At 37.4% G+C, this 12,981-nt stretch overlaps 1 protein-coding gene across 4 annotated transcripts in view; it reads right to left on the reverse strand.

Moving 5' to 3' along the window:
- Window positions 1-9,126, reverse strand: part of SAMD13 (sterile alpha motif domain containing 13) — a 37,089-nt gene extending 27,963 nt beyond the window's left edge. Inside the window, exon 1 of one of the 4 annotated variants that reach the window (XM_039321037.1) lies at window positions 8,991-9,126. In XM_039321037.1, coding sequence (XP_039176971.1) covers window positions 8,991-9,000 — 10 coding nt within the window. In that variant the 5' untranslated portion in view covers window positions 9,001-9,126. Of the gene's footprint in view, window positions 1-1,303; window positions 1,362-8,102; window positions 8,278-8,990 lie in introns of those variants that run through there. The other 3 variants (XM_039321035.1, XM_039321036.1, XM_039321038.1) reach the window with 3 other exon arrangements.
- Between the last annotated feature and the right edge of the window lie 3,855 nt (window positions 9,127-12,981).

The following is a 12,981-nucleotide window of genomic DNA, read 5'->3' on the forward strand; positions in this document are numbered from 1 at the left end:
TAAAGGCTGCTGAGTTACACACATACAGTGTCAAAAGAGATATAATTAATGCAATTTCCCAATGATTTTTTCTTTAAGCAAATGCAGAAAGTTGCTAATTTAATAATTTGACTAGAGGCAAAGGAGTCAATCCTGTGACAGCAGCCAGTTCCATATTAATTCTTTTATCTGGCATTGTTAACCCTCAGACCTGAAAAATTATCATGATCAGCCTACGGCTCACTAGAGTTTCTTGTACTGTATTCTCACCTTTCTCTGATCTGACTGCTTGACAACTTCTGATTTTGACCTAAATTCAGTGTAATCTGGTGTAAGCTGGCCTATACTTTCTCCCTACAGTGCTTAGGCTTTACTTTTGGACAATGAGAGCAAAATTTTAAAATAGGGAAGAAGCAGACAAAAGCTTGATTTTAGAGACTGTGTTTGCAACTACTATTCAGCCATTTTAGTGTTAAAACGGTGTATCTGAAAGGACAGGATGGAAGGGGATAGAAATCTTTTCAGCATCTTTAAAGCCGCAGAAAACTGGGATTGCTTGACAACAGATTGTCTTGTTCCTTTCTCCAAATTACCTTCTGGAAGAACAGCAGGAAAAAAAGAGAAGGGAGACAGCAATCACAGCTTCAACATTTTTTACTCTGTGCTGGCAAAAAAAATAGAGGAATAGAGAAAATATTTTCAGGCAAATAAGAGGAAAGGATCCAGAAAGATGAATAAACTAATTTTAGGAATACCACAGCTTCACCAAGTCTAAGAAAATGTCGACTCTTGCCCTTGGATATGTCTGAGGAAGTGTATTTCCCACATCTGTGAAAAAGCAACACTGACGCGATTCTAGAGAGCTTTGATATAGAACCGTGCAATAATGGCGGGAATCTGAAGAGAAAAAACTCCATATTATGGTTTAGACAGTCTTTTCTCATCTGGAAACTTGGAAATTATCAGAATATTTGATTTCTGATGAAGGCCACTGTAGATTCTAGAATTAGTTCTTTTAATGCCATTCTGACCTTGGCATTGCCTAGCTGACAACATAGTATGGCCTTGCTTGAATTTCTCTACCTTCCTTAGTCTATACATCTTGTAGCATCTTATAATGCTGTATGTAGAAAGAAAGGGAAGATGGTAGCATGTAACATACTCCTATAGGCCTGTTATACAGATGAGGGGAAAATCTTCGTCTCTGTGGTGCCATAGAGTATGACTAGATTTCATAGGCTTATATTAAAGAAAGGTCATTAGGAAGAGGTAATGATAAGAGCATGTGTAATAATAATAGTTAAATTGTATTGTTTTTCTATACCTGCACATTACTGGACAGTTTGGTCTAATGACACGAGGTTAGAAAGCATGAGTTCAAGTTCTGTCCCAGCTATGAATGCCTGTTGAATGACTTTAAGCCAGTCACCCTCTCTTAGCCAGCTCACCTCACAGGACTGTTGTAGTAGGGAAAATAGCAGAATGAAGGGGTATTAAGTAAGTTTGCCACCTTGAGTTATTTATAAAAGTAACAAAAGCAGGGTATAAAGAAATATACACATATAAAATAAAAATAAGGTGGATGACTTCTCTCCCTCACTAGAGATTTTCAAGCAGAAACCAGGTATACCTACACCTATTGAAGTATACACTAATTCTAAATTTTTGGCAGCAAACAGATATTTGGATAAGCTTACAGGTTTTTCTCCAAGTTCTATGATTCCGTATTTTGTAACCATAACACATCTTAACACCAAGAAAAAAAGAATTGCATTTTTTTTAATTCCTTCAACAACAGACAGACACGAATTGGTTATTTAGGTAAACATGATTCAGAGGTTGTATTCCGGTCTTTCTTTTATGTAATGTCTTCACTTACTATAAAACCTTTCCCAGCAAACAGAAAAGTGAAAGAAAATATTATGTTTGAAGTAACAGAGTTGGGAAAACAAGTTAAAAAAAAGGGGAGGCAACTCTTACACTTAGAAATTAAAGGAAGCCATGATAGCCTTCTTTGCATTTTCAATAACATTCCTCCTGTCTTCTTCAAAACAGCATACGAAGCTCCAAAAATTCAGGATTTGCTTGTGTTTATGCAAGCAAGAGAGAAGTTATTTTATGACTTTACACCCCAAGCCACTTTCTTTGGATTGGATTTTTCTTTAGCAGTAACCATAATGTTTGAAGATTCAATAAAAGCAAATGGCTTGAAGAGATTTAAAAGAGCAAAATCATGTATTTTAATTTTATTCTGTAGACAGAAGATATACAGATTTTACAGACAATGCTCAATGACCAGATTATTTCAAACCGATTCACATTCACATACCCCTAAGGACTGTTAGCTATGACTATATACATTCCTCAACTGCTATCACATCAAGAATTTTATTCTCTTTATTCACTATATTCAGTGAGATATGAAAATCAAGGTAAAAACCACTTCTCTGAACATATTAAGTAGAAAACTGAAGAACCGATTGGATGTAGTCATTAAAGTGAGTTCTAGTGTTCCTTTAGGCATGAAAGCCATTTAGAACAGGGGTCTCCCCAACTTTGGGAACTTTAAGACTTGTGGACTTTAATTCCCAGAATTCTCCAGCCAGCAATACTGGCTGGAGAATTCTGGGAGTTGAAGTCCACAAGTCTTAAAGTTCCCAAAGTTGGGGAGACCCCTGATCTAGAAGACTTTGGGCCAGTCACTCTCTCTTAGTCCAATCCATCTTATAGAATTGTTGTGGAGAAAACAGGATGCAGGAGCATTATGTATGTATGATGCAAGTTGACAAAAAATAAAGGCAGGATAAAAATGAATGAATACATAAAGTACGGTTTTTGTAGGGAGAGAATGCCAAAATTTAAGTTATGTTTGCTCCATAGAAGCTTATCCATTTATTATTACAAGTAATCCTCAATTACCAACTTCTCATTCAGGGACCACTCAAAGTTAAAACAGTTCTGAAAAAGATTTATGACCAGTCCTTAAACTTATAGCTGTTATAGTGTCTGTGATATCACAATTCAGGTGTTTGGCAACCAGCATACATTTACAACTGTCGCAACATCTTGCAGTCACATGATCACTACTTACTACCGTCACAGCCTGCTTGAAAAGTCAATAGGAAAGCTGGCAGTAAGTTGTAAGTCATAGTCATGTGATGTTGCACTTAACGACACACAGTGATTCTCTTAATGACTGTTGTACTGGAACTGATATCAAAAATTTGGTGCAGTCATGTAATGTTTTACTTTATGACTGCATCGCTCAGTGGCAGAGTTCTTATCCAACTGCAGTCAGTAAGTGAGGACTACTTATAATTTTTCCATCTCCTCTTTACTGTTGTCATTAAACTTATGTGTGGAATGGGAAGGACAACGTGAATTGGAGATATTGACTACATATTTCTGCAGCTGTACATACAGAAGTCAAAGGAAAAAGCATTATTCGTTTTGCTTAGACACTAATTATCTGCACTTTAAATGTAAGCAAGTAAGAAATATTTGTAAAGTGCCACATTAACTGTTCCATCATGTGTGCCTAGTTCTATAAGGTTGCATTCTAATTTGGTTTTCTGTGATCTTTAAGAGTTCCCCAGGGCTTTCCAAATATGGCTTTAGTTTTGTAAGAAAGAAATATAGCTGCTTGCCCAAACAATCAACAGTGTTGCTGAATGCCTATAACAGGTCAAGGTTCTAGCTTCCATGTGCTATGATGGCAAACTTTTTTGTGCATGGAAGTTCCCTTCTTCTACAAAACCTTGTCATCACAGCTGGTAGAATATATGACCTCCTGCAATTAAAAGGGCCCACACACTTTCCCCTATGATCGGAATCCTTGCCTGTAATGCTATTAACCCACATAAGGCAACTTTTAAACTGAAGCCCTACATTCTTTTCCCCCTGTATTTATTTTCTCTCTATGATTTTGAAATAGACTTCTACAAACCTGGAAGTCCCCCTAACTTACTGATATCTCTTTTATTAATCAGAAGGGAGGGGGCAGAGGCAAGAGAAGAAAATTTGACTGCATTAAAATGTGCATGTAAAGCTTCAACAACAGAAATGGAAGGAGAGATGAAAGGAAAAATTGTAGGCATATGCTGAAAACTGTCGATTTTAAAGGCACTACATATCTGGAAGCAAGAGTCTATTCGCTAAAACAGGTTAGAATAGTTAAAAATTAAAGAAGCTGAAGTATAATATATCTGAATAGCATCTGTGTAGAAAAGGCTGTGTAGAAAGAGGAACTAAAGAGCCTCTTGATGCGGATGAAGAAGGAGAGTGCAAAAGTTGGCTTGAAACTCAACATTAAGAAAGCCAAGATCATGGCATCTGGCTCTCTCAATTCCTAGCAAATAGATGGAGAAGAAATGGAGGTAGTGACAGATTTTATATTCCTGGGCTCCAGGATCACCACAGATGGGGACTGCAGCCAAGAAATTAAAAGACGCTTGCTCCTGGGGAGGAAAGCTATGTCAAATCTAGACAGCATACTAAAAAGCAGAGACATCACCCTGCCAACAAAAGTACGTATAGTCAAAGCCATGTTTTTCCCAGTTGCAATATATGGCTGTGAAAGTTGGACAATAAGAAAGGCTGAGTGCAAAAGAATTGAGGCCTTTGAACTACGGTGCTGGAGAAGACTCCTGCAAGTCCCCTGGACTGCAAGGCAATCAAACCAGTTAATCCTAGAGGAGATCAACCCTGACTGCTCTTTAGAAGGCCAGATCCTGAAGTTGTAACTCAAGTACTTTGGCCACCTAATGAGAAGGAAGGACTCACTGGAGAAGAGCCTAATGCTGGGAAAGATAGAAGAATGGGACGACAGAGAATGAGGTGGCTGGATGGAGTCACTGAAGCAGTAGGCGTGAGCTTAAATGGACTCCAGAAGATGGTAGAGGATAGGAAGCCCTAGAGCAGTGGTTCTCAACCTGTGGGTCGGGACCCCATTTGGGGTCGAACGACCATTTCACGGGAGTCGCCAAACAATGCAGTCCGCCATTTTCCCCCCTTTTTCCTTAGCTGTGCTACTCCCTTTTATTCTATTGGCTTTTGAAAGCCAATAGAATAGACTCTCTTGAATAGAGTCTAATTCTATTGGCTTTCAAAAGCCAATAGGAATTGCCCAGGCTGTCTCTGCCCTGCTGAGCCCGCCAAAAGTCCCATTCTGCAAACGGTGCTGCACCAGTTGAGTAGTCCTCGACTTACGACCGGTTGGGGGTCGTGGTGTTAAAAAGGTTGAGAACCACTGCCCTAGAGGAACGTTGTCCATAGGGTCACGAAGGGTCAGACACGACTTCGCAACTAACAAGAAAAGGCTGATTTAGAATTTGCAATGGTAACAGCAATCATTCTTTCTCTTAAAGGGTTTCCTAAACAGTACTTGAAAACATCATTAAAACAAGTAACACTCAACTTTTTAAAAAACAACTTAAAAATTCCTTAATCGACTCAATAACAAAGTGTAAGGCAAAACAGACAACTATCTTTGCTTAAATTCTGTATTATTCTTCCTTACTACTTTGGCTTCTATAGTGATTTTGAGTGTTCCAAGCACTTTACCTGTAATTTTTTCCCCCGACAATCACTTCAAGGAAACTTAAGCATCATATTACATATTTGGGATTGGGAAAATTGAGACCTCCTCTATGCAGCCCCAGCTTGGTGTTGTGTGCACCCCACCTTCCAAAACTGAAAACACTGGGTAAAGCTGCTGTGCAGCACTCAGTCTCTTCTTAAACTGGGAATGATTCTTCCTACTGGCTCATGAGGGAATGCTAAAAACAGCAGTTAGCAAGCACCATGCATTTCACCTATTATGGTTTATTTTTGCAGTGTGGAAAGTAGTTTAAAAAACATGACCAGCTTCTTGGGGAATGGTGAGGGAATCAAATTGTCCTTTGCCACAATATAAAAAATAAAATTTTCTAATCAAGTTCTGGTCAAAACAATTGTGGCCAAGGAAAAAGTCCTGCTCACCTCACCTGGTAGTCTCTGAGCTACCCAGTTCCCCAGGATTGCAAGGTGAGATAAGAGATAATTTCTTCTCAAATCCCACAGAAAGCTTATGTCCAGGTGAAAGTGGTTTGCCAGGCAGTTTGCCTGTGAGCAGTCAGGACACTTATGGATAGAACAACATCTGACTAAGCAATTTCCTGATCCATAACTTTCCTTTCTGGGTACAAGAATAAAGACAAAAATGGTGAATTTGTGAATGGAACTGATCGTTAAAAGTGTCAGGACTCAGAATTGCCTGAAAATCTTTTCTACTTTCTCATAAACTGGATTCTGCTTATACTGTACTTCAGTGTTTCCCAAACTTGACAATTTTAAGGCATGAGGACTTCAACTCCCAGAATTCCACAGCCAGCAACGCTGGCTGTGGAATTCTGGGAGTTGAAGTCCACATGCCTTAAAATTGTCAAGTTTGGGAAACACTGCTGTACTTCAATAGTGGCAGCAATTAGCTGATTTTGACTGATTTCAAATAGCTAAGCAAGGTTGGACATAGTAAGCACTGGGTCGGAGACCACCAGGATATCAGGAAAGATGTTTAGCCCTTAGATGAGAGACTATTAGGAAAATAGACTATACATTTAAGTTGAAAATCAAAACAATGTTCTGGTAGAAAGCAATGTAATACAAACAGGTTTCATATTACCAAGAAAACTACACAACTATGTCTATGAAATCACCAGGACTTGATTAGATAGACATTATATTTTTACATCATGACAAAAGACATATTTAAGACATGCCCCAGCCTCATCACATTTCAAAGTTGAGGTTTGTACTGAAAACAGAATTTAAGGATCAAGCTCCAAGAAATCTTGCAAATCTTGCTTGTAAAAATTCACATTTGTGTAGACACAACTGTCAGTAATATAATCCTCATTCTTTTCCCCTGTCCTCCCACAAAGAAAGTATCTGCAATACAAAATAGCATCTTGCAGATTGGCTGCATGTGCTTGCATGTACGTTACACTTTGGCATATAAAGAGAGTGCAATTCTTCCTCATGCAGTCCCCGTTTATTCATCCAGAGGTTGCTCAATTTTTATAACTAGCCTGATTGCTCAAGCTTTTTGCTGAAAAATACTCTTAAACTCCTCAGAGATGGTTATCTTTTGATTCAATTATTTATTGTTACTCTGGCTCACAGATGCCACCCATAAAAGCAAGAAAAATGTTTAAAAAAGAAAAGAAACTAACTTGGAGAGAATTTGAGGTCAACTGCCTTTTTTGATGCTGTCCACCTGAACCTTAGCCTATTTAATTTGAAAAATACAGGTGTGAAAAATGAAGAATTTTATGGGTAGCTCTCCACCTGCAGTGTCCAAACAATTTTCTTTTTCAGATCATCCTTGGCAATGTTGTGATGGTTGAAAGTGAAATCAAACCACAAACAATTTTCCAGTCATTTTAAAATCATAGCTTAAAGTTTTGCTGTTTAGAAATTATTGCATATATAATTTTCAGTCTTAAATTTCCCCACTATTTTTAACGAAAAAGATGCAAAGCTTTTCATGTCCTTCAAAATGTCAGAATCTGCTTTTGAAAGAAGAAAAACAACTTCCTAACCCATTCTGGACAAACTTAAGAGGGAAAAAAGCAGCATTTCAACTGTAACGCAAAACAAGATTGAAATAAACAACCCAAGCATCTCACATTTTTCTCTTTGCAATGACTTTAAGAGACCCCAGTCCTCTCAAGGATACCTGCTAATAAAAATGATAATGCAAATACATTCTTCCCAAATTAAGACTGCACTTTTTTTGCTTGTTAATAAAGCTCCTCTCCAAGAAGAAACAGAAATACTGTAGCAAGCATTTATGTTCATGGAGGAAAAATCACTACTGGTGTTTTCACAGCTCTCAGGCTGCATATATTTCTTTATCCCTTTGGGATCATCTTCAATGCATCACTAAATCTTGCTTTTCCAGTTTCAGATTGGTTAAATTTCCCTAAACACACATCAATATAAAACATGCCTTTTGAAAGCAGCTGCTTCAGGGCAACGCTCACAATTAACTAGATCAGGAACAAAGAAATGGGGGGAAGAATTAAAAGGAAGGAAAACATCCCACTCTAAAGAGAGTAGCAGCAGCAGAAGAGTTCACTTACCTTTTCTCATATATACATACATATAAAGCCTGCAAAAATATTGCCTTCCTCCCAACACAGCAGCAGCCACATGCCGAGTTCCAACTAGAACACCGAGCGGCCAATCAGAAGAAGCTGTCATGGAAGACGGCATGCTGGGAATCGTAGTCCAAAACTCCAACATAGACCGTTTGGGAATAAATCGTATTTATAGACCCTCCATTTTTGTGTTTGAGGACAGCGAGTGCTTTGGGCTGGATTAGCAGGTCGGAGTTACAATTCCGAAACATACCTCCTCGGGTGTAAACTCTACTGAAATCACAGCAGCATCTTGCAAATAAAGGTGCGGAAGGACGGGATGTTAAAAATCAACAAATCCGTCCATCCTTCACTTATGGTGCAGTCCTATTTTAAAAGCACACATTTATAAAGCCATGAAGTAAAACCTTGCACAAGGAAGGAGGGAAAAAAAATAAGGCAAAGGATGGCGTGGGCGCGACACTGAGAACTTAAATTATTTTTCTCCGAACTTAACCCTTTCGTTTTTAAGGACTGCCTTGTAAGGGAAAGAATTCTTTTAATCCGGAAAGAATGTGATTCACAATTAATTGAGAAGCAATATATGCACCAAATTTCCTTCCAGTATACTCACTACTTCTCCCAGTAGTGATATTATTAAAAAGAGATCAGTGTAGTTTATAATTGGGAATGGGCGGAAATGATGAAAACATAACATGAATTTGTTTGAATATATGTTAAAAAAACCGGAGCAAATAAGTCGAATGCATTAAGGAGCCGAGAAAATCGTTCCATTGAGGAACAGGAGTAATGACAAACTTGCCCAACCTAAATACTTTTTTCTCTCTACTTACACCATCAGCTAAATAAAGTTGGAATGATTTTCATTACCTGGGTTCATAGATTCCAGGGTGATTGGAGTTGACTAATGCAAACAGAGCTTTTTTCTTCAGGAAGGAAATGGAGAATCCCCCTCTTTCTTAAACCAGGAGGACACTAATCCACTTCCCTGGGATAGCGCTGCTGTTCCAGTCTGCTCTGCCGGAGGAGCCCAAAAGGGTGTCATAAATGATGAACCAAACTTTGTTTCTATGAGCATCCTCTTTCCACCAATGAGCAATTGGTTGTCTCTGCAAAGCTTACAAATAGGACAATGCAACAACAGGCCTCGTTCCTAAGAGCTGCATTTGTACACTGTATTTTAGCCTAGCATTTTTGCAAAAAAGGTAATTTCTCCCTTGAGTCAAACCTGATATCTGATTAGATCAAAATTCAAGTGCTTGATGTAACAATGTTGTGTTGTTTTCTTAGCAAGAGTAAGAGCAGTTTACTTTCTGTACGGTGTTGTCCTATTTTAAGATTACTTTCACTTCTGAGTCTAGCTAGCAGTGATAAGTAGGTAACAGCAACAAAGTAAACCAGCCTTGTCTGAGTTGAAAAAAAGCTAGTCCGTTTACTAGCCTGGTTGGAACTTAGATGAGATCTAGGAAATGCATGGGTTGTACAGTAGATCTGGAAGTTGCAAAAAGACAGTTGAAAGTAACAAGAAATAGCATGGATGTCTCAATTTAGTCCCAAGAATCAGTTGGGAAGGGGTTGATTTTATGAAGATCATGGTTTAGTTTTATGATTCGGTGTGTTTTGCAAACCTAGAAAATGTTAAATGATGGATAAACATTCAGACGTGCAGTTTACACAGCAGTCATGCAGTTCATTGAACTACTTGCATATTTTTGTGTGCGTGCTGTTTTTCATATTCCTTGGCAGTACATATCAAAATTAGAAAAATAATTAAAATAAAATACATAATAAAAAAATACCTTTCTTAGCACTAGAGGTAGTTTAAAAAAGTCTGTAAAAGCTACATAAAGATTGCTTTCAGATGTTTCAGTACTGTACCTCATAATGTACGAAAGCAGCCCTGATAATTTATAAGCAATGTTTTTGTATAAATCCAACAAGTTGCAGATTATTCAATAAATGATTGTGCCTAAGTGCCATCAAGTTCTTGTTGACTTTTAGTGACCACACAGATTTCCTCTGTCGATCTATCTCTAACTTGATCTTTCAGGTTTTCTAATAGTGCCCCAATGGCCACTGTCACTGAGTCCATCAACTTTGCTGCTGGTCATCCTCTTCTCTTTCCTTCCACTTTTCCCAGTATTAGAGCTTTCTCTAAACAGTTAGGTCTTTGCATAATATTCAGGAAATGCTGATTAAATAATCTTGATTTAGCATGGTGTGCATCAACTGCAAATTGAGGCAACATAAGCCTTTAAAAAGCTGAGTCAAATTAGGAAATTTTTAACTGCTCTAGAAAATAACTGTACTATCGTAGTGACTGCAGAAAACCCCCATCTCTTTAGCAGAGCTAAGGAAAGCCACCAATCTGATGCTTTCCATCAATGTGATTAAAGCCCTGGTTAAGCAGATTTTACTACCATGGGTGCTCCATCAAAGTTCATGGCCTCCATTTCTTTTAAACTCTGTTTCTAACTTTCCACTTCAGTAAGAAAATCTAGCCTTCTTTTTGATAATCCTTGATAAAATCTTCTGAGATTTTGTTGCATGATCTCTGTCCAAGGCTTTTCTTTAAACTTTCCATGCTGATTGGACCATGTATGTTGACATTCATACAGCAGGATAATCCAGAAGAATCCCATCCATAATTAAAATATCAAGGGGAAATGAGTTCATGCTTTCCAGTTTTACATCTACTTTCTTGAGGCCAATAGGGGAGCCTACGTGGGCTAATGCTTTTCACAAGTGGAAATTCTTAGGCTTTTATATAGCTACACGTGGCTTGCTTTAACTTTGGTTGTTTGGTGTTCTATGCCATAGAGTGTTATGCCTACCCAACCATTGTGTCTTGTAAACCATATGTCTTTTGTAATACTGTAGAAATTCAGCTATGATTTACTCACTAAACTATCATGAAATATGTAGCGACTTAGGCACATTGCGATAACTCATTTCATTGTAATATACTGGCCTCCTTGAGTTGTATGGGGAAAAAGGCAGGCTAATATATATATATATATATATATATATATATATATATATATATATATATATATAAAAACCAAAACAACTGGACTCCCACATTCTCTTTCTGCAATCATTCTGCTTTCTTTCTCATTTGTTCCCCCCCCCTTTTTTTTTCTAGTTCTCCATGCCTATTTCTGGAATGGAATCCAACTGATCTCTTATTTATTACAGTTTGCTTCCCTGAAATCTAAAATATGTGCTTGTTTACTCGTGATACGAAAGTATCAAAGAGAAGAGAAAGCTCCTTGACTCCTATTCAACATGTTCTACCAGGCAACAATGAAGAGAAGATGAAGAGAAAGGTTGAAGCTTGGTATCTTTTTATCATGAATTTAAATATCTAAGGAACTGCATCCTTGCATGGGAATTAGTTAAAAGTCTGGCTAAACCTCTATTATTATTTCTGTATTATTTCATATTACCTCTGAGAACTCATTGGAGAACTTGTCTGATCCCTGAAGTAGGGCAAATATTGCTGCTATCTTCAAAAAGAGAGAAAAAAAGAGGCTCTATAGTTAATATGACATTAATACCTGAAAGATTATAGAGCTGACCATAAAGATGTCACTCTGTAACCACTCTGACAACAATACAGCAATTGTAAGAAGTTAGCATGGATTTGTCAACAGCAAATCTGCCAAATTAACCTTATTTTTGTTCAGGTGGTTTCTAAGTAGATTGTAGTAATATTTCAGCAAAGCATATAGTGATATGTTGCATGACATCCTGATTTAGCAAGCTAAGTGTAGGCTGGATTTCAGTTTCACAACTAACTCAAAAACTATATTCAGAATGCTCCTTGACAATTCTCCATCAAACAGAAAAAATTTGGGATACTGGAAAAATAAAAATACCCAATCCTCTATTCTTCAAATTAATATTATTAGATAAGAGGTAAATAGAATATATTTGCAGATTATATGGTGTATTTAATATTGAGATATATGCCAGGGGGCAGGGGGATTAACCACATCAAAATGGTAGTGGGGAACGAGAATGATTGACACCACATCTCATTTTTATGTCACAAACATAACCACTTAAGAAGATGTGGAGTTTTAATTGCTTGTGTTCAGCTTATCATGCAATACTTCATTGTATGCTTTGCTGTAATCAAGATATATTATTTCTACATTCCCCAAATCTAACAAAGCTACCTGAGCAAAAATGACAGATTCATGCTAATTTCTTAAAATTGTGCCCTTCGTTTTAATGTTTTGCAGATGCCCATATTTAATATCTTAACAGTTAGAAATAATGTTCAAAATGATCTAAGAAATTAGAGAAATAAGTAACAGAATGAAATTTATCAGAAAAAAATGATAAGTTGTATATTTGGGAAATAAAGACACATGCAGAGGTATAAAAATTTCCTTAAAAGTGTTCAGACTATTACAATCCTATAAGACTCTAACAGGTTTGCAAAGATAATCAATATATAAGTGACATTATAAGCACCATAAATATGATCATTTTTCATATTGCAGCATCCCCATGGTCACATGATCAAAATTCAGATGCCTGACAACTGACTCATGATGGTTGCAATGACCTGGGCTCACGTGACTACTTATTGCGACCTTCTGACAAGCAAAGTTAATGGGGAAGACAGATAGTTAAATGTTACTAATTTAACAACTGCAGTGATCCACTTAACAGGTATTAAGTGGAAAGGTCGTAAAATGTGGCAAGATTCACTTAACAAATGTTTTGCTTAGCAACAGAAAATTTGAGCTCAATTGTGGTTGTAAGTTGAGGACTACCTGTACATGAAGCTGGGAAGCTCACAACTTTTATATATTTATGTATACACACACACTCCCACAAAACGCAC

This window comes from Crotalus tigris, unplaced genomic scaffold (genome assembly GCF_016545835.1).
Source record: "Crotalus tigris isolate CLP2741 ecotype Arizona unplaced genomic scaffold, ASM1654583v1 scf7180000023718.2468807, whole genome shotgun sequence".
NCBI lineage: Eukaryota > Metazoa > Chordata > Lepidosauria > Squamata > Viperidae > Crotalus > Crotalus tigris.